Source organism: Erithacus rubecula (assembly GCF_903797595.1).
Source record: "Erithacus rubecula genome assembly, chromosome: 18".
NCBI classification, from domain to species: domain Eukaryota; kingdom Metazoa; phylum Chordata; class Aves; order Passeriformes; family Muscicapidae; genus Erithacus; species Erithacus rubecula.
In genome coordinates, this window is record NC_136670.1 from 13,854,499 (window position 1) to 13,880,853 (window position 26,355).

At 47.5% G+C, this 26,355-nt stretch overlaps 1 protein-coding gene and 1 long non-coding RNA gene across 5 annotated transcripts in view; one reads left to right on the plus strand and one right to left on the minus strand.

Annotated features, from left to right (window-relative positions):
• LOC306809855 overlaps positions 1-26,355 on the minus strand; it is a 639,653-nt gene that overhangs the window by 521,915 nt on the left and 91,383 nt on the right. The gene's annotated exons all lie outside the window — the stretch shown is intronic.
• Positions 346-26,355, plus strand: part of RIPOR3 (RIPOR family member 3) — a 43,108-nt gene continuing 17,098 nt past the window's right edge. The window contains exons 1-11 of one of the 4 annotated variants that reach the window (XM_079321731.1): positions 563-708; positions 17,041-17,167; positions 20,322-20,468; positions 22,438-22,516; positions 22,891-22,914; positions 23,040-23,093; positions 23,730-23,879; positions 24,270-24,333; positions 24,683-24,726; positions 25,196-25,321; positions 26,114-26,259. In XM_079321731.1, coding sequence (XP_079177857.1) covers positions 17,067-17,167; positions 20,322-20,468; positions 22,438-22,516; positions 22,891-22,914; positions 23,040-23,093; positions 23,730-23,879; positions 24,270-24,333; positions 24,683-24,726; positions 25,196-25,321; positions 26,114-26,259 — 935 coding nt within the window. In that variant the 5' untranslated portion in view covers positions 563-708; positions 17,041-17,066. Of the gene's footprint in view, positions 709-17,040; positions 17,168-20,321; positions 20,469-22,437; positions 22,517-22,890; positions 22,915-23,039; positions 23,094-23,729; positions 23,880-24,269; positions 24,334-24,682; positions 24,727-25,195; positions 25,322-26,113; positions 26,260-26,355 lie in introns of all 4 variants that reach the window. The other 3 variants (XM_079321732.1, XM_079321730.1, XM_079321733.1) reach the window with 3 other exon arrangements.

The following is a 26,355-nucleotide window of genomic DNA, read 5'->3' on the forward strand; positions in this document are numbered from 1 at the left end:
TGGTGGTGATGATGATGATGATAATTAGCACTGTATGACCGAGGGCTGCAAGAGCAGGGACTCTCTAAAGGGATGGTGAAGAGGCAGTGTGGGGTAAGGGCAGAGGAGGAGGGAGCGGTGGATGGGAAGGTGGGACAGGCGGGATCTGGGCACGGCAGCAAAGGCAGGAGGGGTAAGAACTGGGCGGAATTAGCGGGGGGGCAAGGACGGAATTAGCGGGCTGTGCCGGACTGTCGCTGTCGCAGTCGCCGCCACTGTCGCTGCCGCTGTCGCTGTCCCTGCCCAGCTGGAGCGAGCAGGGAGCGCCGGGGATGCTCCTGACGAACAGCAGAGGGTCCGGGCCGTGACCGCCCGCTCGGCATGTGCTGGAGCCGCAGCGATCCCAGCCCCCCTGCCAGCACCAGGGGGGTCGGGGGGGGAGCGAGGGAAGGAGGGAGGGAAGGAGGGAAGGAGGGAGGGAGAAGGGAAGCAGCGAGCGGGACGAGCCCGCGGCATCCAGCGGCAAACGAGCGCTCCGGAGCCGCGGCTTCCTGGAAGCGGAGCCCGGCTGGGCGGCGATACGCGGCGATAAGCGGCGATAAGCGGCGGCTGTCGGGGCCCTCCCGAGCGCCCGGACCCGCCGCGACAGCCGCGACAGCCGCGACAGCCGCCACGGCACCGAGCCGAGCCGCGCTGCGCGCCCGCCGGGCTGAGCGCAGGTGGGCACAGGTAGGGACACACCTGGGCACGGGCGGGGCACCGGAACCGGCGGGGATGGGACACCCGAGCCGGGACCCGGTCACCTGCGGGGATACGGTCACTTCTGGAGGGATACAGTCACTTCTGGGGGATACGGTCGCCTCTGGAGGAATATGGTCACTTCTGGAGGGATACGGTCACCTGTGGAGGGGTATGGTCACCTTTGGAAGGATATGGTCACTTCCAGGGGCATGTCATCACCTCTGGGGGATAAGGTCACTTCTGAAGGGATACGATCATTTCTGGAGGGATATGGTCACCTCTAGAGGGATGTGGTCACTTCTGGGGGATGCAGTCCCCTGTGGGGCAGCGAGCATCTCCAAGTGGGCAATCCTCAAAGGATGCCGGCACTCGTGCAGAGGCTGCAGCCTCGAGAGAGGCTCGGGAGGTTTTTATCCCGGGTGAAGGCATTCCCGGCAGGAAACAGCCCGGAAGCCCCGGCAGGAGAGAACCTGGCTGGAGCAGGTGAAACAGTGAGGGGAGCAGGATGAGGTGTAGATTTTGCCTTTTGGAGGTGTCGTTGTATGATCTGGTTATATTTTAGTTAACTCTTTTCGTCTGTGCAAAGATTACATCTTATTTGGTTTTCTTTTTTTTTTTTTTTTTTTTTTTTAATTGCTTATTCGTGTAAATACAAGTTGAGGTTTTGAGTCACAGCCCAGTTACATTTTGATTCAGACAGAGTTTAATTTCCCCCTTTAAAAAGTGTTTTAAATAAGTTGGGCCATATGGAAATAGGGTTGTTCATCAACCAAAGAAACTTGAAGGAATTTGAAAAATAAGGTTATAAATTTCTGGAGCTATTTCTTGGGTATTGAACCAGCACCAGTACGCAAACTCTTGATTCAGTCATTTCCTTTGTTGGGATCAAGACTTAATCCATCCATACCTGTGTTTTCACAGCTGCAAAATTGGAGCTACACCTATTGATGAGGTGCTTTACTTTTTTTTTTTTTTTAAAGCACTTAATTAAAAACAAGAAAAGCAGAGGAAGATAATTTGCAAGGGTAGTAAACAATGCAAAATGTGTCTGAGGTAGTATTGCATGTTGAGTGGAGAGATGCTGTGGCTGAACTCCCTCTCTGCTGGGTTCCTGTGTCATCCCTCCATCCCTCCCTGCACAGGGTGACACAAGCACCACGTGCAGCAGTGCAGGAAAAGCTGCACACACCCTGCCAAAAGGGGCTGGGGCTGCTGAGGGGTGCAGGCACAGCCCCTTTGTGCCCCAGCTCTGAGAGAAACGTGGTGAGCAAAGAGCCTTCAGCATTCTCCTGCAGAGCTGGACACCCTTGGAGGAATGGAGGGGCTCCCTGGATCCTGAGCTCCATCCTGGGGGCTGCAGGGGCTGCAGGGGGCTCTGTCACAGCCCAGAGCAGGGAATTGTGAGGGGCTCCCCAGGGATGGGGAAGGATGGGATGGGTTCCTTCTGTCAGGACAAAGAGCAGCTGCAGGTTGTGCCTGAGGAACAATCCAGGCTGGGAGCTGGGATCCTGTAACAGCACACTCACTGTCACTTTATTCACTTGAATGTTACTTCTGCAGCCAATTCCTTCACAAATTCACTGTAATGCCACTTTATTCCACTTGAATGTCACTTTATTTCCTTCTGCAGCCAATTCCTTCACAAATGCTCCTTTGCCTTATCCTCATATACAGTCAGAAGTGCAATAGAACCCCTCTGGTGAGAAAGGGGAACCAGGCTCAGTCTGTGGGAGGGGAAAGTTCTGATCCTCATGTCACACCCCAGAGTGACAATGTGGGATTACAGAGCAGCAGGACAATGCAGAGGTTCTGCCTATAGAAAGTTATCCAAGATAAAGCAAGAGAAGGGAACTGTCTTGGAAGGGTTATTAATTTTTTCCATTTGGATGAAATAAATAGAAATACTGGAAGTGAAGGAGATAATTTGTGTCAAATAGCAGGTTTAATATTATTTAAATCTAAGACTTGATCTTAGCCAAAAGGCTGAGAAGGAGGGAACAGACAGAGTTGAATGGTCCAGACTGTTGTTGGCCAGCACTGGATTTTGGAAGGTGATTGCCTGGTGACCATCCAAAATTCCAGCCAGTGAGTCGTGCAGGGGACATCAGGCCTTCCATGGCCACAGGTGCTCAGGGCCTGGCTGCAGCTCCCACCCTGCTGCTGCCTCTGGGAGCACAAGAGGGACACACAGATTTATTAAATACCAGCTTTTATCCACTTCCTTTTTTTCAACTTTTCCATTTCTGCTGCCAGTTTATTCTCCCCGAGGACAGACTGCTTTAAACCAGTGTGTCTTCAAAGACAGAATGCCTGAAAATGATCATTTTTATTCCATTCAACTTTTTAGGGCAAAATCTTGGTTTTCACACAGACAAGGCATTTAATCACCAGTAGTTTAGAAGATCAGAACACTAAGATGATCTTGCCATTAATACAGAAATACTCTTAAGTGTAGTTAGCAAACAGATTTTTATATAACTGCTCTAGATGTGAATTTAGCTGTTTCAAATTAGATAATAAAAACTATTTTATGGAGAACATATGCAATTATTATTGGGACAGTAATTGTGTCAGTGGCATTTTATTGCTCATCAGATATATTCTTTCCATGAATCCATCCCCCATCTTCTTGATGAAGTAGCAAAAATCTACTTCCATTATTTCCATAATGTGAAATCTATTGGTGCAGCCCAGGGGAAGAATTTTTTCACTGAAAGGGTGGCAGGGGAGGTTTGGGTCCCATCCCTGGAGGTGTCCCTGGAGGGGCTGCAGAGCTGGGGCAGGGTGGGGATCAGGCACAGCCTGGATGTTCTGGGAGGTTTTTCCAACTTGAAGGATTCTGTGGTTCTGGGAGGGGTGACTCCTCCAGGGCAGCTGAGCTTTACAGACCTTGGGGAGTTTTGGAGAGTGTGAGATGGTGACAATGCAATGTCACTGTGCACAGCAGAGCAGAAATCAGAAATCAGCACCCCTGCTCCTTTCCATGGGGACAGTCAGGGTTAGGAATGAACCTCCTTCCCCTTGGATCATTTAAAGCACTCATAGTTCTATTTTTACTAACCCCTGGCTTAGGGATGGGAGTTCTCTCTAAGCATTGCTGATATGCTCTAAATTCACATTTCTGACTCTGCCCAAATGCCCTGGCTGGTGCTGTGTGTGCCTGGCAGGGCAGGAGGGCTGGGCTGGTTATGTGTGCACAGATCTCTCTCTGTTCACCTTCCTGCAGACAGAACAACAAAACTTTCTTCTTTCAGGACAGTTAATGTTCTGGCCCAGAACTACAGCACCAGATGTGTTGCCACAGAAACCATTTAAAGGGAGAAGGAATTGTGAGCAAATTGTCTTTCTTGTGGAAAATGTTTGGAGCCTCTGCTTGGTTTCCCTGTTTCTATCTATGTGTGTGCACAGCAGAGAATGAGGGACAATTTTGCTTTTGTTTTGTACATCTGCTAGTGGTTTAAAATTCTCTGTACAGGGTTGAAAATTGAAAAATATTCTATTATGGGCATGACTTACCTCAGAGACATTTTTTATTAAATCCTGATTCATTTTTAGAAACTTTTTTTCCTTCAAAAATGTGCTGTGTGCTAGCTGATTTACTTACCTCCACTTGCAACATGCTTTGGAAAATATTTCCAGTCACAGTTGTTTCTGTGAAAGTAAGAAAACACTTGAGTTTATAAAGTTATCCCAGATTTTGATGCTGAGAATTAGGATCACATTCTCCTTACTACAACTGACATGCTGATGAAAAGAGGGAATGTTTACAGGAAATATTTTGATTTAATCTTGCCTAGGAAGCCTTAAAGTAGCCCAAGCCCTTGATTTTAGCTAGCATTTCTTTCTCTCAAAACAGTGGATGCTCTATTCAACACATTCTTTTCTCTGCTCTTAGGAAAATATTTTTCTAAACAAAATGCAATGTGAATTACCTTAATATGTCCTTTTGACATTTTTGACCACAGCACAGCATTTTATCCTCCAGGTTTGCATTCTGGTTGGGGGGAGTGATGAGAGGAAAGTCCCAGCCTTGGCCAAATTCCCCAAAGGCCACAGTGCACACACAAAGAGCCTCATTCCCACAGCTCTTTGCCTTTGGGAGGTCTTTGTCCCTGCACATTTTGAAATACTGCTGAAGGGCCATAGCTGGTTCATCTCACCAAAAGCCAAGGTGGAGTTTGGGTCTCTTTGGAGTGGTGGAAGGATTTTGCCCTGTGCAGTTGTGTGCAGGATGCTGCCCATGATTTGGGAGGGAATGGACACCCAGGGTTATCCTGAGAAACCTCCTGTCCTTATTTGTGTCTTTAGTATTCCCCTCTGTGAGATTTAAGATTATTAAATCTATTTTCTTATAGCCAGGCTTTCAAATGCCCCTCAGTCTGGACATACACCATTTTTTACTCATTCTTATACAAATGTGGGCTCTTCCCTTTTCCTTCGATGAAAATTGTTTATAACAGAAACACATCCAGGTATCCCCGAGTTGGGAGCAGTTGCTTTTGCTTCAGAAAGCAGCTTTGCCTTACTCCAAGAGTCCTGCCAGGGCTCTGGGCTGAAATCTCTGGAGCAAGGCTGCATGCCATGTCCCACATTGGAGTTCTGGCAGCTCCACAGCATCACATCACCCAGCAAGATCTGCCAGGCCGATAAGAAACTGATTCCTGCCTTGCATTCCTTCTGCAGGCAGAGCTCCAGCCCAGGCTGGGGAAGGAATGCAGAGCTGGAGCTGAGCTTGCAGTGTGAAATGAGCTCAGAGCTGCATCCTGGCACACCCCAGCACCAGCTCTCTGCTCTGGGAGCCCTCTGGGTGCAACCAGCTGGTCCAAGGTGTCCTTAATGAGTTCCCATCTCTGCTTTGATCCCATGAGAGGAGCTCAGTGTTTCCTCAGGCTCCTGAGCTTTCCCAGACAGGCACTGTAAACTGGAAATATAGGTACTTGGGATTTTCTTAAAAACCTCCTTTGGGCCTGAAATGTCTTGTGCTTGGTTTCAATCCAGTATTGACTAAGACTGGAAAGTGTGAATAATGTCAGTTCAGCTGTACTGGAGTTATTCAGATGAATTTTAAAACTATGTGCTTTCCTCTTATATTTTTCCATAATTCTCTGCACTTACATAACCTCTGTTTTATAATTGAAATGGCTACAGACTTGAAAAGTGAAATATCATTTTCCAATGCTGGGTATGAACAGATAAACAGGGAGGCAATTCCAAGGCCTCAGTGTGCTTTAAAATCTGAATGTTTGCTGTTTAATGTGAATAGGTTTGTACTTTTACTAGTGCAGAGGAAGCACCACCTCAATAACCTTCAGTTTCCCTGTGCACTGAATTTCTGAAATGTTTCATTGTGTCACTGAAATCTTACAGAAAGAGTTCAGAAGATTTCTCCGGGTTATAAGGAAGGATTTTGTTTGATGAGATCTGTAAAGCTAAAATCGGATTTTCCAAAGGGATATTCCAAAAGCAGCTGCTGGAGCCATCATTGCCCCAGCGCATGGATGTGGCTGAGGCTTGGTCTGTGAGAAGGTTCATTGGCTTTTCTGCAGTTTGGCAGGTCTGTAGCAGGTTGGAGGGCTGGTTTTGTACAGTGGCAGAGCAGAGAGGAGCATTGGATGGATCCCATGGAAATGCCTGGCTTTGGCTCCTGCAGGGCTGTGTTTGCTGTAAATGCAGCTGCTCATTTCTTAGTGCTGTTAGTGCAGTGCCAAGTGCCCAGGCTGGATGGAAATGTGTCCCTGGTGTCTGTCCCCAGACTCTGAGCTGGAAGGTGAAGAGTCCTGACACAGAAATGTTCCTTCAGTCAGGCAGTGCACAATGGACCTGCCCTCTGTGCAGCTCTGAGGTCACTGCAGCTCCTTCCTGATTCCAGCAGGGCTCAGCTGTGCCTCTCCCTCTTCCTGAAGGCTTCACATGCCAATGCCTTGTGCAACAACGTCATTTGTTAACAAACGAGAAGAATTTAAATAACCTTAGAAAATCTGTGGGGCATCCTTGTAAACAAACAGCAGAAGTGCAAAACATCTCAGCAGCAATGCAAAGTATCTGCAAATTGCTTGGGCTTGGGTTCTTCAAGAACAAAACCACAACTGTAAGGAGAACATGCTCTGCAGAAGGCTTTGGGTGGGAACACACTCTGCATCTTTGGGTGAGGTCTCCAGTTCACAGAACTCCTGTGCTGTTCCCCAGAGCTGCAGGAACACACGATGAGTCTTTTCCCCGTGTGTGTGTATGAATTTGACTACTTTTCGTTTCATTTGAAGCTGTAAGTGAGAATCCTTTGACCTGTAATTGTCGAATTCTGTTTACAATGCAGTAAAACTGTATCTTCTTGTAAAACATCTCTCTTGGGGAAGCCAAGTCAGATGGAGCAGAGCTCGTTTCTGTGGGAAGCTGGGATGCACTGCCTGCCCTGTGCTGGAGCTGTGTCAGAGCCTGCATGCAGCCCTGCTCTGCATCAGTGTGTTGCTGCAATCACTTGTCAATATGTTTAGTATCTGAACGTCCATTTCTGAGTTTTGAAGATGACCCCAGGGTGTTTTTCTGCCAGGAAGGTCCAGCTCTGTGCACTGTCCTTGGCAGCTCTGCAGAGCATCACCAGAGGGCTCAGAACTTCACTCTCCATGGATGCTGAGTGAGGCAGCCCAAGGTCTAAGAACAGCTCCTTGTGATGCTGAAAAATAGGAAACACTAAGCAGATGTGGTAGCTGCAGTAAAAGCTTTGGGTCCTCAGGGAACAAACAATTGGGTTCAGAGTCTTTGAAGAAGTCTGAGACAGAGAGCTGATTGATTTTTTTTTTTGTGCAGAAAGCTGAAATGCATTTCCATGAGTGACTCTGGCCGTGCTTGTTGATGGTATTCATAACATTTCAAGGGACCTTAAATTACATTAGCCTTTGGCCTAAACCTTTAAGTGGTTTGATCTTGACTGATCCTGCTGAGCAACTTCTGCTTAGCACTTCCAGTTGTGTCTGCCCTTCTTGCAGTGAGCAGCTCTCGTGTGCTTGGGCTGGGTGTTCTGGGGGCCCTGACATTTCCAGGAATTTGTTATCTCTGGCAGAGGCCTCCCCACTGTCAGTCACTGATAAGTGGGAAAGTAAAAACATGTTGCTGATGAGACAGTGCTCCTCCAGTGGCTGAGCACCAGTCTGATTTCACTGCAGAGAAAAATTCTTCTACCACTAATTGCTTTTTAAAATTGTCTTTATGGTATGATTTTTGTTATAACTTATCTGCTTCTTGCTCCCTTTTAATATATGTTTTAATAGTTTTTTCTTGTTTGCAAATTTCAGTCAGAGCCATCACTTCCCAGTCTTGCTAGAAAAACTTCTGAAATAAGTGTGGCAACGATTTAACTTCTAATGGAAATGAAAAGGGAGTTTTCACATGAGCAAACAGATCCTTTCTGTTTGCTGCCTGTGAAATGCTCGAGCTCAGCAGCAGCAGCAAGAGCCCAGGGCTGAAGGAGGGCAAGGCAGATCTCAGAGCCACTCTCCTGCTGCCAGAACTGGTTCTGGGAGCCCTCCCTGCCAGACCTGCAGGAAAACAACAGCTCAGGAAAAACCACTTGAAGCAGCCCTTGCTAGGATGTGTCCTGCAGGCTGGAGGGATTTTAGGGACACTGCAGGAAGCAGCAGCCACTGAAGGTTTTGCAGTGTTTCCTGGGCAAAGTCAGCACTTTGTTTGCCTCCTCTGATTTTATAACCTTTCAGAGTGTTGCTGTGACTCTGTTTAGGCTTGAAACAACCCAAAGCTGTCTCCTAGGCAGGGCCAGACTGACTAAACTTGAATATCTGGTTTAAAAGTAAATGTAGTCCAGTTCAGACTGCATTTTCCTCAGCTGCTCACTGCTCTGTTTGTGTCCTAATGCTCATTAGTCTTTCAGCTGTTTCCAAAGCATCTCCTGTTGAATGTTTAATATCTAAGAACCAATTAGTTCCATTTTGTTTTCTTTGGATAGTTTGCAATTAAACATTCTTTCAAGTGGGCTTTATTTAGCTAATTCCATCACAAAAATAAGCTCTAAGGGAATGAAGAGAGGTTCAAGCTAGCCAATGTTTATTTTTATTATTAATAATTTATATTATGGGAGTCCTCAGGGGAGCTAGGGCCCCACTAAACCCAGTTTTCTCTGCATGTAATGACTGAGTCTCACAAGGGTTTATTCAGCAGAAAATTCCTTTTTGCTGCTGTGGCTCAGTGCAAGGGACCTGCTCCACACTGCAGGAAAGGACTGATGAGGAACACACAAAAACAAATCAAAGTCATTGTTTTAAAGAAGCTTAAGCTAGGCACCAGAGGGAGAATCTGATGCATCTTTTCTAGAAAAGAAAAAAAAAAGCCACACTTATGTATTTTTCCAGTTTGAGTGCCAAATCAAGACCTCCAAGGTCTCGTTGATCATCTCTGAAGTGATGGCAATGCTCCCAGTGACTCTGATGGGAGCAAGACTGGGCAGAGAAGTGATGGTCCTAAAAACCTTCTCTCTTTCTGAACTAGCAGCAGAGGACTCTTTATAATTTAAAAACACACTGATGGGCAAAGGTAGTTTAAAAAAAAAGTTCTTGTTTAGTCAGATTTCTCTCAGAAGTGATGGTTTCCTCAAGAATTGGTGTAATGATGTTTTATAAATGCCTTGAGAGGAGTAATTCAGAGTCCCTTCAGAGCTGCTGGATGCAGAGGTGCCCCAGGGCTTGTGCAAGGGTGGGACAGAGCCAGGGCAGCTCCATCCCTGGGGGTCCCTGGCTGGGGTAAGGGCAGAGGGATTGGGATGAGCAGGGCTGGGGTGCAGCTGCCTCTGAGCAGGGGCAGCACTGCAGGTTTTCCTCCTGGGGGAATTATCATCATCCTGGGGAAATCACCATCCTCCTGGGGGGATTATCATCATCCTGGGGGGATTATCATCCTCCTGGAGGAATCACCATCCTCCTGGGGGTATTATCATCCTCCTGGGGGGATCAGCATCCTCCTGAGGGAATCACCATCCTCCTGGGGCGAATTATCATCCTGGGGGGATCACCATCCTCCTGGATGAATTATCATCCTCCTGGGGGAATCACCATCCTCCTGGGGGAATCACCATCCTCCTGAGGGAATTATCATCCTCCTGGGGGGAATTATCATCCTTCTGGGGGAATCACCATCCTCCTGGGGGAATCACCATCCTCCTGGGGGGATCACCATCCTCCTGGAGGAATCACCATCCTCCTGGGGGGAATTATCATCCTCCTGGGGGAATCACCATCCTCCTGGAGGAATCACCATCCTCCTGCCTCTCCCTTCAGTGGAAGCAGCAGGCTTTGCTCTCTTTCCATAATTCCAGAGGCAAGGCCAGGCAGGATCTCCCTGCCCACATCCCTGCCCTCATTAGCTCAGTTTGAAGGGGCTGAGACATCTGGATCCAAGCACAGTCTGTGGTTAGCATGGAGGGCTTTCTCTCTCCACAGAAAAATCACTAAATCTGGTCATTTAAGACACAGATTTTATAGGAGCTAGAGCTGGGCTGTGCAAAGTTCACCTCATTAAAAACAAGCCCAAAGCAAATAAAAGCAGAGAGTAACCAAATAAAAAGTGCAGGCCATGAATGTCAGAGCATGTGTATTAGGAGCTGGTAAGAAGTGAAGGGAAAAGTACAGATATACCCACATGCATTCAAAGTTCTTGTTTTTTTCCACAATATTTGGCTTTAAAGCACAAACCTTCTGTCCCCTCTATTTTTCTCTTCTATCAAATTTTATATATTTTCCTCTTTTTCCAATGTTCTTTGGGATACTGATCCTAGCTTAGCAACTTTATTTCTGGGGCACAAGATGATCCTGTTAACATTTGTGGGACAAACCATGGTTGCCACAGGAAGGGGCTGGATGGTTCAATTCTTATTAAAGGGACAATTTTCCTGCTCAGACAGGTCAATGACACAGGTTTGTCCCACTTCAGAAGCAGCAGGATGTTGTGACAGTTCTAAGATAACAAATTACACTCCCCATGCTGTTGGACATCAGATTTCCCTTTTGCTGCAAGTTTGTCACTTGATTTGGTTAAACACCCTTCTCAGTGTAACAATCAAAGCATTTATCTGTCCACCATGGTGCTGCCATTGAACTTGGCCTTGGGGCTTTGCAGAGCCCTGGGGCTGAGCTGAGGGACCTTCCTCATGCCCTAATTAATCTGGGATGGGCTGGTGGAGGCAGGATCACACTGGAGTCTGTTTGTGGCACACTCAGGCACAGCAGGGACACGGGGGGTGTTCCACTGGTCCCTGGGGCTCAGCTGCTGCTGCCTGGCAAGTTTTCCTTTGGCTTTTCCTGGTCCTAAAGGCCACAGTGGGTTCCAGCCAGCTGTGACCCCCTGAGCCACAATCCCTGAGGGAAAGGGGCTCAGTCCCTGGGCTGGTCCTTGCTGAGCCCCCCAGGGCTCCCTGGCATCACATCTTGGAAAATCATTTCCAGCTCATTCACCAGGTCAGGGCTGCTGCATTCTGCTGGGAATGTGGAATAAATGGCTGATGGATTTCCTCTGGTGCACACTCACTGAGGGAAGCTGATGGGAATTACAGGAACATTTGGGGTGCAGGCTTGGAGAGCAGCTCACCCTGGGCTTGAAATCTGAGTGCTGTGTTCAAAGAACCCCCAGAATGGGGCCATCAGACCTGACCTCCAGCATGGGACAAGCTGTCTGGGAGCACTGCCTGTGATATTCACATTTATGCAGCCTGGGAAGCCTGGACTCCAAAATGCCATTTCCAGAAGCTGGCATGAAGCTACAGGAGAGACTAATGAGTAAAGCAATAACTTGGATCAAAGCTGTTTATCTGATTTTCTTTTAATGGCTTAAGTATGGCTAGGAGAAAAGTATGTCAGAATTTAAATATATATTCAAGAGCTGAATCTGCATAGAAGAAATTTGCAAAAGTACCAAAACTAGTTACACACTGAAGTCCTGTCTCTCTAAATAATGCAAGCTCTGAATGCAGTTCCTATTAAAAATCAATTGAATTAGCTGTTAAGAGCCTAAAGCACCTATGAGAGTGGGATTCTATTCCTGAATCATTTGACATTTTCAAAACAGGACCTGGCAGATGTAAGAGGTGCAGGGTAGAGGGCCCAGCTCACAATCTGAGCTACACAGAGTTAGGTCAAAGAGTTCTGTGGAACATGTGCAGCTCCACAGGGAGAGGAATATTCCATCCACAGCAGAATGTGATGTAATGGCTCACATTGCTCAATCTTAACCCAGCAGAAAAGTCTGAGGAAGGGTGGAAGCTGTTTGTGACCCTTCTCTCCCCTGTCACAAATCTGTTTTAGCAGATAAAAGTCCATCTCAAGCCCACAGGCTCTGCCCTGTGTGGGGCAGTCCCAGCAGTGACAGGCACAGGGAATTACCCCAAACCTGCCCAGACTCTGCTGGCAATCCCTGTGCTGGCAGTTCCTGCCACAGGCAGGATTTGTGTGAAGCAAAGATCCCTCTTTGGGTGTGATGTGTTAAAATGCCCATTTTGAGATGCATCCTGAGAACTGTGTGTCTCCCTAATTCAAATAATATTTCTTCTTTTGAAAGATAAATCGTTTTAGTTCTATCCATAGCTGGAGAAATAGAATGTTTGTCAAACCACTTAAACTGCAAGGGGTCTGGATGATAAATTTGGAATGTTTATGCAACACAGTAGACATTGCTCCTGAGGTCAATGGTTTTCCTGAGGAATGTTGGAGAGCAGAGAATAAACTCAGAGTGGATTTTCCCAGTGGATTCAGGCTGTGCCCAAAGGGTCACGTCCCCCCTGCTTCACCCAGCCTTTTTCCAGCCTTTTTCCAGCCTTTTTCCAGCCCTCCTCACGCTCAGATGCCAGGGTTGGGCAGGACATCATCACCTCTCTGGGCTCTTCACACATCCAGCACTGCCCAGGCTCAGACATTCCCACCTACTCCTCACTGACATCACAAAACCTTCACTGGCTCAACCCCATTGTCCCTGTGTTTTGAAGAAGAAAAATAATTGTGATTACATCAATGTGATGGTAAGCAAACATAGCCCAGTTTGCAGAATCAGTCTTAAACTTAATTTATGCTAAAGATTTTTGGTGTAATTGTGCTAGGATTCTTTTCCAGTGCTACAGTAGATATTTCTTTCAGATAAAACCCTGATCCTCAGGCAGTTGTAGCAGCAAAACTCTTATTTTGTTAGAATTTATAATTAATTCAAGGAAGCAGAATGAAAACCAACAGCTTTGACTGACTTTCTTCTGGACCAGCTGGTGATTAGCTGGAATCACAGCTCGTTCCTGAGGTCCAGAGAAGGTCTCAGAAGGCTCTGAATGTTCCTGCCCTGAAGCTCTGCAGTGAAAGCTGAGTTTCAGCAGAGATGGTGCAGAACCAGCACAGCCCAATCCACCTCTGTTTGGCTGTCATGAATTTTATAAAACCTTGTCTATAAAAGACATAAATTCCAGGTGGTAGCTCTGCAATAAGCTTATGTGCTCTGCAGTGCATGAATCCACCAGGAATCTCTGAAAGGCACAAATCCAAGCCCCAGATTTTAGCAGGAAGGCTCCAGCCCCTCCAATAAACTGTTGGGCTTCCCAGATACTGAATTAAGAACTGTGCTGTGATAATCCGAAATGAAATCAACTCTGGTTCCCACAGCTAGAAGATAAAATGGCTCTCTTGTCTTTCCAAGTAAACTGAGTGCAATATTTACAAATGAAATTATGTGTAAGAATAAAAAGGGTCTAAAAGTGGAAGGAGAAGGTTTGCACAGGGGAAGGTGAATTATCCTGATTTTATCCACAGTCACAAAGCTGAGCCTCAGCACTGAAGTTACTCACAGCTGATGTGTGTCAGTAATTGTGTTTATTTCCTACAGTGATTTGCTTGGTCTCAGCCTGGCTGAGGAGCCAGGGAGGAGCAGCAGAGCCCAGGGGCAGGTCTGGTCTGGTCTGGAGTTCTGTCCAGGCTGACAGACAGACAGACAGTGAGGGAGCAGCTTGTGCAGGAGCACAGCCAGGAGAAAGTGTCACTACAAACTCCAGGGAAGCAGGAATCCTCCCCCAGGACTCACGTCTCAGAGATGCTAACACAAAAACATGGCACTGACTTAAAGCACTAAACACCAGCAGAAACATTTTGCAAGAAGTCAGTGAGTCACATTTTCCTCATGAAACTGTTGAGACCATTGTGCCCAGAAACAATTAAAGATGTGAGTAGGGCTGGAAAAGTTTAGCCATAAACACAAACAGACAGGATTATTTTGTTTGTGGAAGGTGAGGGTCACTTGGCTGGAGGAGCCTCAGGGAGGGAGCAGAAGGTGCAGTTTGTGTGTCCCCTGGTCACAAACCCAAAATCTGCCATGGCAAAGGGGCCAAACCAACCACCCCCTTCATCTGAGAAAAACATTCTGCCTTGCCTTAAAGATGCATTTCTGAGACGTGAAGGGTCAGCTGTGTAAATCACAAGTTGTGTTAAACCCTCACAGCCAGTGAGTCCCTGGCTCTGGAGGTGCCCAGGAATCTCAAGGGGTTTCAGGGCTTGTCAGGACTCTGTGGATGCTCCAGCACTTTGGTATCCAGCTGCCCCTGGCAAGAGACTCCTGATTTTCTGCTGTTATTTTTGTGCAGCCCCTGCTCACTGCTGTGCTGGGGTCAGTAAAGGAGGGAGCTCCTCTGCCCCAGGACACAATCCCCTCCTTCAGGAGGTTTGGACACACTGCACAGCAGAGGTTTCAGGCTGGAAGGCACATTTGACCTGAGCTTTTCAGGGCTCCTTCTCTGATTTATTTCTGCCCTAAAGGGAGGGTAGAATTTGAGATGTGTCCAGATGCTTTTTCTCAGGGGCACTTGTGTAGCTCAGCACTTTTGCACAGACACTCCATCTAGCAAACCCTCTGTTTAAACAACTGCATTTATAAGTCTTTCTTACAAATGAAATGTCTTATTGACATCCAGCTTATGGTCTTCTGCTCAGGAGTGTGAAATGAGCCATAAGATTTCTAGGCCACAACAAAAAATCCATATGCAAGCGTGTATCAAGAGGCATTGGCTTTGTTGGCATTATTTTGAAGTGATAAACCCTTGAATGGTGCTTTAATAAATTCTCTGCATTCTTAGGGAGTTGGGAAGATGAGGTTTTGGGAGGAGCAGAGCATTAGAGCAGGACAGGGCAGGGTCAGTGGCCTTGGGGACTGAGCTTTGGGAAGTTACAGAAAACAAATGACCCCAGAGGGGCTGAAATGTTTTTTGGCCATGCCCAAAGCATCTCTGGCCTCTACTGAATTCAACAGTGCAAATCCAGAATTACCCTGTGTTTATAAACACACCTGGTCAGGTCCAGGCAATCTGGGCAATTTAGGAGTTTTGGGGGTCTGTACATTTCCCACACAGTCCTTCACATCTCGAATTCAATCCCTGAGATTTTACTTCAGGATCCTTCTCACAATTTTCCACTTTCTGCTCCCTGCCAGGGCTCTGCCTGGTTGTGTTTGTTCCCTGTGTGCTCCAAAGGCTTTCAGTGTCAGATGCTCTTGCATTTCCTCCTCCATTATACCCATGAACTGAGTTTCCCAGGTTAAAGAGCTGAAAAATAGATCCTGGGAATCTGGCTTAGCCTTGATGAGGGATGTGGTCAATAACCACAAGGCTATTCCTTTAATTTCTTCCTTTAGCAGCTTGTTATGCAATTACATTTTTCAGTAAGTTGCATGCTTTCTTCAGGCTAATGATCCTTTTGATGGGGTGACAGTTCACAGACTCACAAACATCTGAAAACTAGAGGGGAAAATGGAAAATATTTTGAAACTTCAGCTGTGATATGATGCAAGTCTGAGCTCTGATTATGGGTGTTAAGGAGGATCTCTTCAAAGGAAGACAAAGTAAGGGCTGAGAGGTGGGGAAGAGGCACCTGAATTTTCTGTGTAAGATTTCTGTGGATCCTCCCGAGGCTGTGCAGTCCTGGGGGCTCTGCTGCCCTGAGCAGTGAAATTCCTGTGCCCAGCACTCTGCAGACCTTGCAAAGCAGGTGTCTGCTGCATTTATCACATCTTGTCCTGCACTGCTCTGCCTGCTTCTCCCAGGTTATTCTGAGCTTGGCTCACGGAACAGGCAGGAGAGGGGAGTTCAAAGCTCAGCCCAGGGAATGACTGAGAGGCTTCTGGGCAGGCAGGACCTCTGCTCCTGGAAATCCAGGAGAGCTCTTGCTCCTGCTTTAGGTGGTCACTGGCACTAATTCCCTGTGCTTGTAGAGTAGCCCAGAGTTAGCAAAATGCTCTCAAATCCCCTCCTCCTGGGAACCCCCAGCTCCTTGCAGGTAGGGGATTGCTCTCCAGGTTAGTGGCAGAGCCAGGAAAGTCTCACTCTGACATTTCTGGGCTTGTAGTCTGGCTAATGGTAGCCAGGCTAAGGGATAATATCAGGCACTGAGTGCAGAGTTCCTCTCCAGCATCCCTCTGGTGGATTGAGAGTTCTTCAGAGCACGTTCCACAACGTGGGACAAGGCTCTGCATGGAGCATTCAGAGCTCCTCCTTGGAGTTTGTGCTTCTCCCTCCACACACATCCTCCAGCTTTTTGTTATACCCAGATTTACTCACTTGTGGTGTTTACATTACACCAGCTTGAGGGGGGAAGGAAGGGAATTTTTCTGTATATGAACTGTCTGGGTGATTTTCTACAGCTGCTTTGAAGGATGTGTCTGTTACTTATATTGGGACTTGGATTCTGTAGACATATGGCAGAGAACACAATTCTCCAAAAAGCGAAAGAGTTTGACTGATGGAAAACAAGAGAGCAATCCAAGAGAAACCCTGCCAGAGGAGGAGCATGAACCTGAAATTTACTGTAGAAACCAGACTTCTGCCTTGGGCTTAAGCACCAGCTCACCATTGACTGCAGAGTGGCTCTGCTCAGATGCAAGGAGCTGCTTTTGGACCTGGCTGAGTCTGGAGCTTAAGCATTGTTCTGGCATCCACCCTGCTTGGAAATGCTCAGGTTGGCCTGCACTCCTGCAGCACTGGGACAATTACAGGGTTTTTAAGAAGTCAGAAATGCAGAGAGCCTCTGAACTGAGGCTGTTCTGGCTTTTGCACAGTGGGTTTGTAAAATCAATCAGAAATGGAAGAGGGCAAGAGAGATTTCATTTTAGACTGTTCAATCCCTTATTAATTGCACTGTGGATGGCAACACAGGAAACAGGAATTGCAGACAAACCTTTTTTTCCAATTGATCCTGCTGTGTGCTGTTTTGGCTTCCCACTCCCCTGCAGCTCACCCCTCTCAGCAGCACCAGAGCTGCCAGGAAGGTTTGGCCTGATGTGTTTCTGTGTTTTTGTGCTTTCTTGCAGGAGGCAGCCCCCAGTGCCTGGGAGCCATGTCTGTGAAGCTCACATTTGTGTCCCCTGGGGATGGGGGTGGCATCAGCAGGAGCTGCTCCTTCACTGGGTTCAGCACAGTGCAGAGCAGGAAACTGGGGTAAGTGAACCTGGGCAGGGCTGGGGGCACCAGCAGCTGGGGCAGCTCTGGCTGCTCCTGCACTCCCCTGGACATGGAGTGGCCAGCAGGAGCAGGGAGACCAGTCACCTGCACCTGCACAGGTGAGGCCACACCTTGAGTGCTGGGCAAAGTTCTGTCCCCTAGGTTTGGGAGGGACATTGAGACACTTGAGTGTGTCCAGAGGAGGCAGCAATTCTGGTGAGGGGCTGGAACACCAACCCAGTGAGGAGCAGCTGAGGGAGCTGGGGGTGTTTGTCCTGCAGAAAAGGAGGCTCAGAGTGACCTGGTCACTCCTGGAAGGTGGCTGTGCTCAGGTGGGGTTGCTCTCCTTCTCCAGGCAGCACTGACACACCCAGAGGGCACAGCCCCCAGCTGTGCTGGGGAGATACAGGCTGGGTATTAGGAAAAAGCTTTTCATGGAAAGAATAATAAAGTATTGGAATGCTTTTCCTGGGGAGGTGCTGGAGTCACCATCCCTGGATGTGTTTTAAAGCCTGGATGTGGCACTGGGTGCTGTGGGTTAGTTGAGGTGTTAGGGCTGGGTTAGACTCAATAATCTTGGAGTCTCTTCCAACCTGGTGATTCTGTGGAAATCCATCCCAGAGTTCCATCTCCAGCTGCCCCTGGAGCTGCTGCACCATCCTGCACTGCTGTTCCCCTCTGCCTTTCCATAACTCCAGGACAGCACTGCTCTGTGTAGTAACTGCAGCTTTCCCACCAGAAATCCTGTGCTGTTTGTGAATTCAGCAATCCCTGTAAATCCCTGTAAATCTTGAGTGTCTTTAGAAGAGATGACCTATAAATGGAAAATTAATACAACCTCTGAGTGCCAGTCATGCTAGAGCAATAACAAAGTGAATAATTTAGCAGCACCATATAGAAGGACTGGAAGTGTGCCTCAGGAGTATTGTACTCAAAAACACCCTGTTGTGTATCAGCAAAATACCTGACATGTAATGAAATATCCTTTCAAAGAACCAGATGGATGAATCAAACTTTTGGTTAAACACATCATGGTAGAGTATGACCAAAGAATGAAATCCCTGCATGATGCAATTGAGGAATCTTCAATTTGAATAAATTAATGTCACCCCCAGCAAAGATCAGGTATCTAAAATCACTCCCAGTGCTAAGATCTGGATAAAACCTCTCAGTTTATACAGAGGCTCAAGCTGCAGCCCAGAGTGGGTCCTTGCAGGGAGAGGATCTACAGGAGCAGTGGTGAGCAGCTGCTTCTGCAGCAGGCACAGCCCCAGGGCTCAGAATAATAATTCCCATTTCCCTTGGGGTTATCCCCTTCCTTCTAGCTGCAGAGCTTTCCTTTGTGCCTCTCTTTATGCATTTTCATGCTGCTGCTTTTCAATGTTTGAGTGTTTGGACAGACAGCTTTGTTCAGGAATCACTGCAATAAGGAAGATTTCTGTCCCAGGCACTCAGTCACAGCCCAGTGAAAATGAGAGCCTGCCCTGGCATAGACAAGAAAAGTTTTAATCACCCTTTCCTGACTTATCTCTCCCTCAGGCACTGTTGCAAAACTCAGCAGGAGCTGGCAGGGGCCCTGTGCAAGGTCTGTCCAAGGATGACACAAATCAGCCCCACATGGACATTCTGCAGCAGATGTTAAAATTACTTTTGCTTTTCTTTAGCAGCTTCCCCTTGGGTCTCCCAGTCAGACACAATTCTGTGTTTCCCCACCATGGTCTCCACAGGAAGTAAATGTTATTGCTGTTATCTGCAGAGTGGGAAATGTGATCCTCAAAGCATCAGGGGAAAGCAGCATGAGAAGGTTCAGAGCCAGCTCCTGGCCCTGCAGGCCATGGGATGTAGGGAATGGGATTCCTCAGTGCCAGGGGGGATGCTGAGGGCAAGGGGAGCAAATCCAGCCCCAGTACTGAGGTGCTGTGCAAGGGAAGTAATTCCCAGAAGTCAGGAAAATTCACTCCAGAAATCTGAAGGTAAATTCCAAAATGGAACAAAACCCAGGAGCAGTTTGGGGCTTTTAATTTCAAAACAGAATTATCTTGTCTCTTCTGTTTGGTGTCTTGCTAATTAGATCTCTCTAGAGCCTGAAATTAAATTCTTCTTATCATGAAAGAATTTTAAGCAATGAGGACTCCTTCAGGTCTTATTGGTCACACTGCCCCTTCCAGTGTTATTCCTGCTGAAACTCTCTCACTTGGCATGGAACACCCAAAGATACATTATCATAATAAAATAAATCATATTACTGAAGGTTCTAATTTAACAGTAATGTTCCTTGCTGCAGATGACCTGAGCTCCAAATGGTTTGGTTAATTAATACTTTCCATTAAGGCATCATAAAAAACCAAGGTAATCAGTGGTGTGAAGAAATTAAGTATCCAGAAATGTTTGGCAACACCTACTTTATCAGATTTTTTTGCAGAACTGATGTTAAAAACTGGAGTTAAGTGGAAAATTAGGATAATTAGAAATATCCTATTAGAATATAGAATAATTAGAATAATTGAAGTAGGTGCTCAAAGGCTCCTCTGACAGGAGTGGGGCAGCTCTCAGGTGTGCTGGGCTTTCATCACCCAGCACAAGGCTGGAACTGAAACCAGTCCCTGCTGAGCCTGGTGGGGCCCATCCTTCCCCCAGGTGAGCAGAATTTAAGAGGGAAATTGTAGAGGAGGTGGAAAGCTTTTCAGAGAGTCCCTGCCTGGTTTGGCTTGCTGTGGGAGATGGGAAACTTCTCTAGGTAATGTTATTTTAATGTTATTTTAGACGATTAACAAACCTGTATAAAAATAGCCATGACTTAGGGGAGGGTACAGGGAGAGGTAAACCAGGCAGGAATTCTTTGCAGAGAATTTTTCTGCTTTAAAGGTGTCTCTAACTGATGGTTCAGGATGTTCTAACTCCTCAGGCTGACACAAAAAACTCTATGTGGGAGACTTCTGGTATAAACAATATTTGATTTTGATTTTGAAAGTAATTAGCTGGGCACACACAGCAGCACCGTGGGGTTTCTGATGCTGCCACAGTGTCTCAGCTGCCCAAAAACGTGCTGATTTTGGGTGGGTGTGTATGGGATGGGGCAGAGCTGAGTTCTGTGGCATCTCCCGGGGGATGAGCTCTGCACCTTCCCTGAGTTTCTGTGCTCTTCCCACAGCAAGTCCCTCAGCAGAAGCTCAGTGAGATCAAGGATGTCCCTGAAGCCCCCCAAGGCATACAGTTCCCTGCAGAAGGGGGCTCTCATCTGGGATCCAAAGCCACTGCAGGTGAAGAAAATTTTTGAAGCTTTGAAGAAAGGACTTAAGTAAGGATTTTTTCAATATTGTGATTTGCCTTGCCTGGCTGTGCTGCTTCAGTCTGTGTCACTGTGCTCTGTCCCCACCTGGACCTCTGAACGTGGGGTGATGTCCCCACACCTGGGACCTGCTCAGACGAGTTTCATTCCCTCTCAGCCTGTTTGCACAGTGCTCTGATGGTTCTGTTTATTCAGTTTGCTCAGTTTATTGCACTGTAGAATGTCAGTGGCAGGGAGAGCTCTGAGAAATTGTTCTGGGGATCGATGGGGTGGGACAGCCAGACCTGGGGAGTGATTGGCAAAAAGCTTCTGGAGAGGGAACTGTGGAGTTAGTTGTGACTCAAAAAGCTTAAACTCTCCTTAAACTCGAGCCTGAAAATGAGGGTGTGCCCTGCAAAGGTTCATCAGGGGCTCCTCCTTGTGCTAATTACTGAGCACTTACAGACTGAGCTGTTCTAGATGGTGTCAGGATGGATTTCTTTATTTCCCTCCCTCTTTTAATTAAATTAACTTCTGAAGTTCAAAATTACTCTGTGATCTCCAGGTAAGGCAAAGGTCTAAGCAGGTTCACCTGAAACCTTCACCTTTTGATTTCCCAGAATGTTCTGAGTCTGTCATCACAGGAACTTCATTTACACCCTGCAGCTGCTATCAGAAGATAAAATCCCTTTCCCTGGATTTTAAACCCTGCATCTCTTTCTGCTCCTGACAGTTCCTGCAGGGTGTCACTGCTCTCCTCCACGTTTTGCCACTGTTCATTTTGGCCACAGTTTGTTTTCTTCAGCAAAGAATATAAATGCACTGCAGTAACACTTTATAACATCACGTGTCACAATTTTAGCCCAATAAAAGTCCATGAAGTCTTCACCCTAAAAATACCCACCAATGTCTAAGTAGGGGATTTAGATTTAAAAGAAACAAGGAAACCAAATGTTTTTGCAGAGCTGAGAATTTATCTGGGCTTAGGGAGGAGAAACCATAAAGTGGATCAGAATTTGTTCCCAGTTTTGCAGCGAGTGCCACATGATCAGGCTCCTGCCAAAAGTGAGTGGCTGACTAATTGACTGAAGTAACCTACAGAAAACAACTGGATCAAATGGCAATGCAAAGGCCAAATTTTAAGTAAATGCAGACTAAGTCCACTCGGTGCTGGAGTGCCTTGAATTTTTAGTACAGAACATATTTTACGTGCCTGGTTCTTTATAGCTGTAGAAAATAACTTTATTCTGTTAACCATCTGGCTGCCATCCCATCAGGCTGATAATTCCAACATAAAGCTAAAAGTGGTGGAGCTCTTGTGGAAGGTGAATGCTTTTCTGCACTGAGTGTTCCTGGGCAGGTGTTGAGAGCAGAGCTGAGAGTTGCAGGTTGGGATGTCTTGGGGGACCTGCTTTTGGAGCAGTGGGGAAATGAAATGCATCAGAGCAAATGTGAGGAAGTGAAGCTGCCTAAAATGAAGTTATTTTGGCTGCTCAGAGGCTGTGCCTAAGAATGTGGTGTTCACCAGGTGATTCTGGTTCCCTTTCAAACACGAGGGGGAAAAGTTACCTAAGTCTGCTCTGTTTTAAAAGCAGAGTTGGAAGAGTCTCAGCTGAGGAGTTTTGGGTGGAAGGTCCTAAAGCACAGCCCGTGTGTGCACCTGGCACCAAGTGCTTCACACCTTGCCGAGTTCTCAGGCTGGAGAAGGGGGGAGCTGCTTTCAGGAGGTGCCTGGGCAGGGTTTGAGCTCAGTTTGCTGAAGCCAGGGTGGCACTGCCCCAGCTGGAGCTGCCTTTGCAGGGCAGGTGCAGCTCAGTGGTTGTGAGCTGCTCTTCAGTCACTGGAGCAGAGATTCCCCAGCAAATGAAACTTTTCTGCTGCCTTAGAGAGGGCCAGGGAGGAACTGGGTATTGTCCTCCTCCATGGCTTGTAGCACTCTGAGAGCATCTGCAGTGAGCAGCAGAGGGTCTGACCTGACCTGGGTTTGTTTTCTGTGCAGTGAGTACCTGGAGGCACACCAGGCTGAGCTGGATTATCTCTCTGGTTGCCACAAAGACACCAAGAGGAACTCTAGATTGGTAAGGTGCTTTTCAATGTTAAATACTTCAATAAAAATCACAGAAAATTGGTGTTTTCTGCCACCTGGGGCTGTCCAGTTAAAACATTGACGTGGGATCCAGCAAAGCAGCACAATCAGAAATTTCCCAAGCAAGGTAACCCCAGCTGTGAGAATTGAACTTAAAATTTCTCATTTTCAATAGCCAGCAGTGCTCCTCATGTTGTGTTTCTTTACTGGGCTGAATCTCCTTGTGTCTGCTCAGTGATCAATGTTTGTAACATTAATTTGGTGTCAATTGGGGTGTCCCTAGTGAGCTTTGCAGTACCTGTGAAGGATCATGAATGTTACAAACCCAGGTTCACTCCTCCTCAGCCTGTGCCATTTCTCTTTCAGGCTTTCTACTATGACCTGGATAAGGTAAGGCTGCTGGGATGGGATGGAATGTTGCAAATAATGGGAAATGGGTGATTTTCTGTCTGCTCTGTTACCTAATGGCACATTTAGGAAATAATTTTTCTCTCTCTGTCTGCCCTCCTCAAAAGCAAATCCGCTCTGTGGAGAGGTACATCAGGAAATTGGAGTTTCACATCAGCAAGGTAAGGGGTTTGTACCTGCAAGGCTCTGCTTTGTAAGTGATCTATCTATGGAAAATACTCTGATTTTAATTCATCTGAAGGGGAGAGTGCTGGGGGCTTGCTGAAAGCTGGAGCCACTCTTTTTATGGGAGGAGGGGATTTTTTTTATTTATTTATTTTCCTGAATGGTTCTATTCAGGCTGAACTTGGCACGTTTGGCACAACCCAACTTTAGTTTTCCTGTGAAGCCAGTTTGCATTTTCTGCCAGTTTATTCAGAAAATGCAGCTCTGGGAAGCCTGATGTGTTCTGTGCCCCCAGGAAGGGCAGTTCTGCCAGGGCTGAGCCTCTCCTCTGGGCTCAGGGAATTGCTTTCCTGCTCTGCAGATTTTGTGAGCAAACTGTGACTTCTCATCTTCTACTCTGGAAAAAGCAGAGCTGGTTGTATTCCTGAAAAAAGCTTTAAAAAATATGGGATGTTGAGGAGCAAACTGCTGCACTGTGTGAAGTGCAGGAGCTGCAGCAGCCTGCAGTGCCCTGACAGAGGGATTTGGTTTGGTTCTTGGGGTTTTTGCCAGGAATCACTGCTGATGTTCCTTTCCAAAACCCCTGAGCCACGCCAGGGTAATTCCAGTTCCTTCTTTCCCTTGTCCCAAAGGTAGAAGAGCTCTATGAGGCTTATTGCATCCAGTGCAGGCTGAGGGATGGGGCCACCAACATGAAACAAGCCTTCTCCCTGTCCCCTTCCACCAAAGCCTCCAGGGAGAGCCTGCTGGAGCTCTACAGGAACGTCCAGGAGTGCACAGAGGTAGGAAACCCTTCAAAAATGGGCTGGCAGCTGCTGCTGGCTCTGTTTTCAATGGGTTAAAGAGGTGTGTGAGTAAAATGCAGGTACATTGCATGGAAAATCCTTTGGCTTCCATTGGAGGTGTGGGGTGAGAGTTGGAGGAATGAGCTGTGCTATTTTTACAGAACCAGTAATGGAAGTAACTGGCAGTGATGAGCTCAAGGACTTCCACCCTTCTGTGGAAGATTTTCTGTTTTACAGAATCCATTCGTGTCACTTTTATCTGCCTTTACTGGTGAAAATATTTGTGTGTCCTTTAAAAAAATAAAAGAAATGAAGACCTTTAAAGGAAAGGGGATGTGTGGGGAAGCAGCTCCTGTGCAGGGCTGGTGACTGCAGACTCTCTTTCAGGACATGTGCTTTATAGAGGGGGCTCTGGAGGTGCACCTGGGAGAGTTCCATGTGAAGATGAAGGGTGAGTTCCTTTCTCCTTTCCTTTCCTTGACTTGGGGTTTCATTGATTTGGGGTTCCTGGAGCAACTTGAGAGTCCAGTTATTCAGAGAGACCTTTCACAAAACCTTGGGTTTTGCTCAGTGCTATCAAACAGACCTGCCATGGTATCTTATATCTGAATACAAAGCTGACAAAATTTCTTTTTTCAGCTCAATTAAATGTTGTCCTTTTAAGAGTGTGCTGGGCTGGTGGTGCAGCTCCTCACAGAGCTGAGGACAAGAGGGGAGTGTCCCCCAGAGTCACTTGATTTACTGAGGTGTTGGGTTTGTCAAGCTTTGTGAAACTTTGGGAGTTTTCCTTCTCTTCCCAGGGCTGGTGGGCTTTGCTCGTCTCTGCCCAGGAGACCAGTATGAGGTGCAGTACACAACTTTTTGTGCTTTTTGTGCTTTTTTTTCCCCGGAGTGGGAGGGCAGGAGAGCAGGCTGTGATAAAAGCAGCAGAGCACTGGCACAGCCTCTGGCAGGTGGGGAGGGATGGGGGGGCTGGATGTGGTTTGGGTGTTGTGGGAGGGTTTAAATGATGCCAGAGCTTGTCTGCCAAGCCCAGCTGCCTGAATTTTGCTTTTCAGTCCTGCCCTTTTCCTGGGAGCCTGCCCTGGGCAGGATGTGAATGCACCCAGTGCCCCCCTTGCCAGTGAACCCCAGCCTGGCCTCAGCACCCCCAGGCAGGGCAGGGTGCCCCGGGCTCCCCTCCAGGGCTGGACTTTGGGGCTCAGAGCTGCTCCCCATCCCTGCCCCAGTTTCCTGCTGTGTCCCAGGGCAGGGGACAGGCTCTGTGGGAATGGCCTGGGCTGTGCTCATCCTCCCTCCTCTGTGCTCTGCAGGTGTTTGTCAGGCTGGGGCGCCAGAAATGGAGGCTGAAAGGCAAAATTGAGACTGATGACAGCCAAACGTGGGATGAGGAGGAGAAGATTTTTATCCCCAATCTGCATGAGAAGTTTGAAATCAAGGTGTGGTGTGCAGGGGCTGGGTGGGAAGCAGTGGGGTTAACAGGGCTGCTACTCCCCTCTCAGGCTACCAAGGGCTTCCCAAAATTCTTAAATAGATTTTTTTCTAACCGTGTAAAAAATGGCAGTTAATCCATGCTGTGCCTAGTGAGGGACATTGCTCCTGATTTTCCTTTTCTCCTGGCACTAGTGACTGTATCAGTGCACCTGCTTTCCCATGTTCTGGGTGTGTGGTTCTCTTTGGGGTTTTTGTTTGCTTGTTTTTTAAAGAACTCTCAAATCAATATCTGGCAATTTCTGCAGCCTGGATGCGGAGACACAAATATCTTATTATTAAGATATTATTCTTCTCCCCCATATAACATTGAGTCCCTGCAGTGCTGCTCTATCAGGGTAGAGACATTCCTGTATGGAAATCCTCTGGCAGCAGGGCTGGCTCACACAGGACACTCTGGCCTCTTGCCTTTGGAAATGGCTTTGAGGTTATTTTTTATTTTCACTTCTCAGTGGGATCAGGTGAGAAGCTAATTCAGATCCCTGTTTTACCATAATTGTAAGAACTCGTGTCATTTGTGTGGCAATGACAGTTTTACTCTTTTTCTCACTGACCATGTCCTCCCCTCCTCCTGCTCTCTCCACTCAGTGCTCAGCAATCCCTGCCCAGCAGGAGCACACAGCAGGTTTAGCACAAGTGAACCCGCACATCTGGGTGTGCACAGCTGGATCTGCACCCTGCCCTCTGAGCCCCCTGGGTGCCCCTGCTGAGCTGGGCTGGCTGTGTTTGTGTCCCTGCAGGTGACAGAGCTGCGGGGCCTGGCCACCATCCTGGTGGGGGTGGTGACCTGTGACAGCCTCAGCTTCTTCACCACCAAGCCCCAGGCCATCGTGGTGGACATCACTGAGCTGGGCACCATCAAGCTGAGGCTGGAGGTCCTCTGGAAGTAAGTACAGCCAGGCAGTGACAGCCAGAAAACCACTGGGAGCTGCTGCAGGCTCCAGGTGTGTCCCTGAGCTGTGTCCCCTCTTTGTCTGAGAGC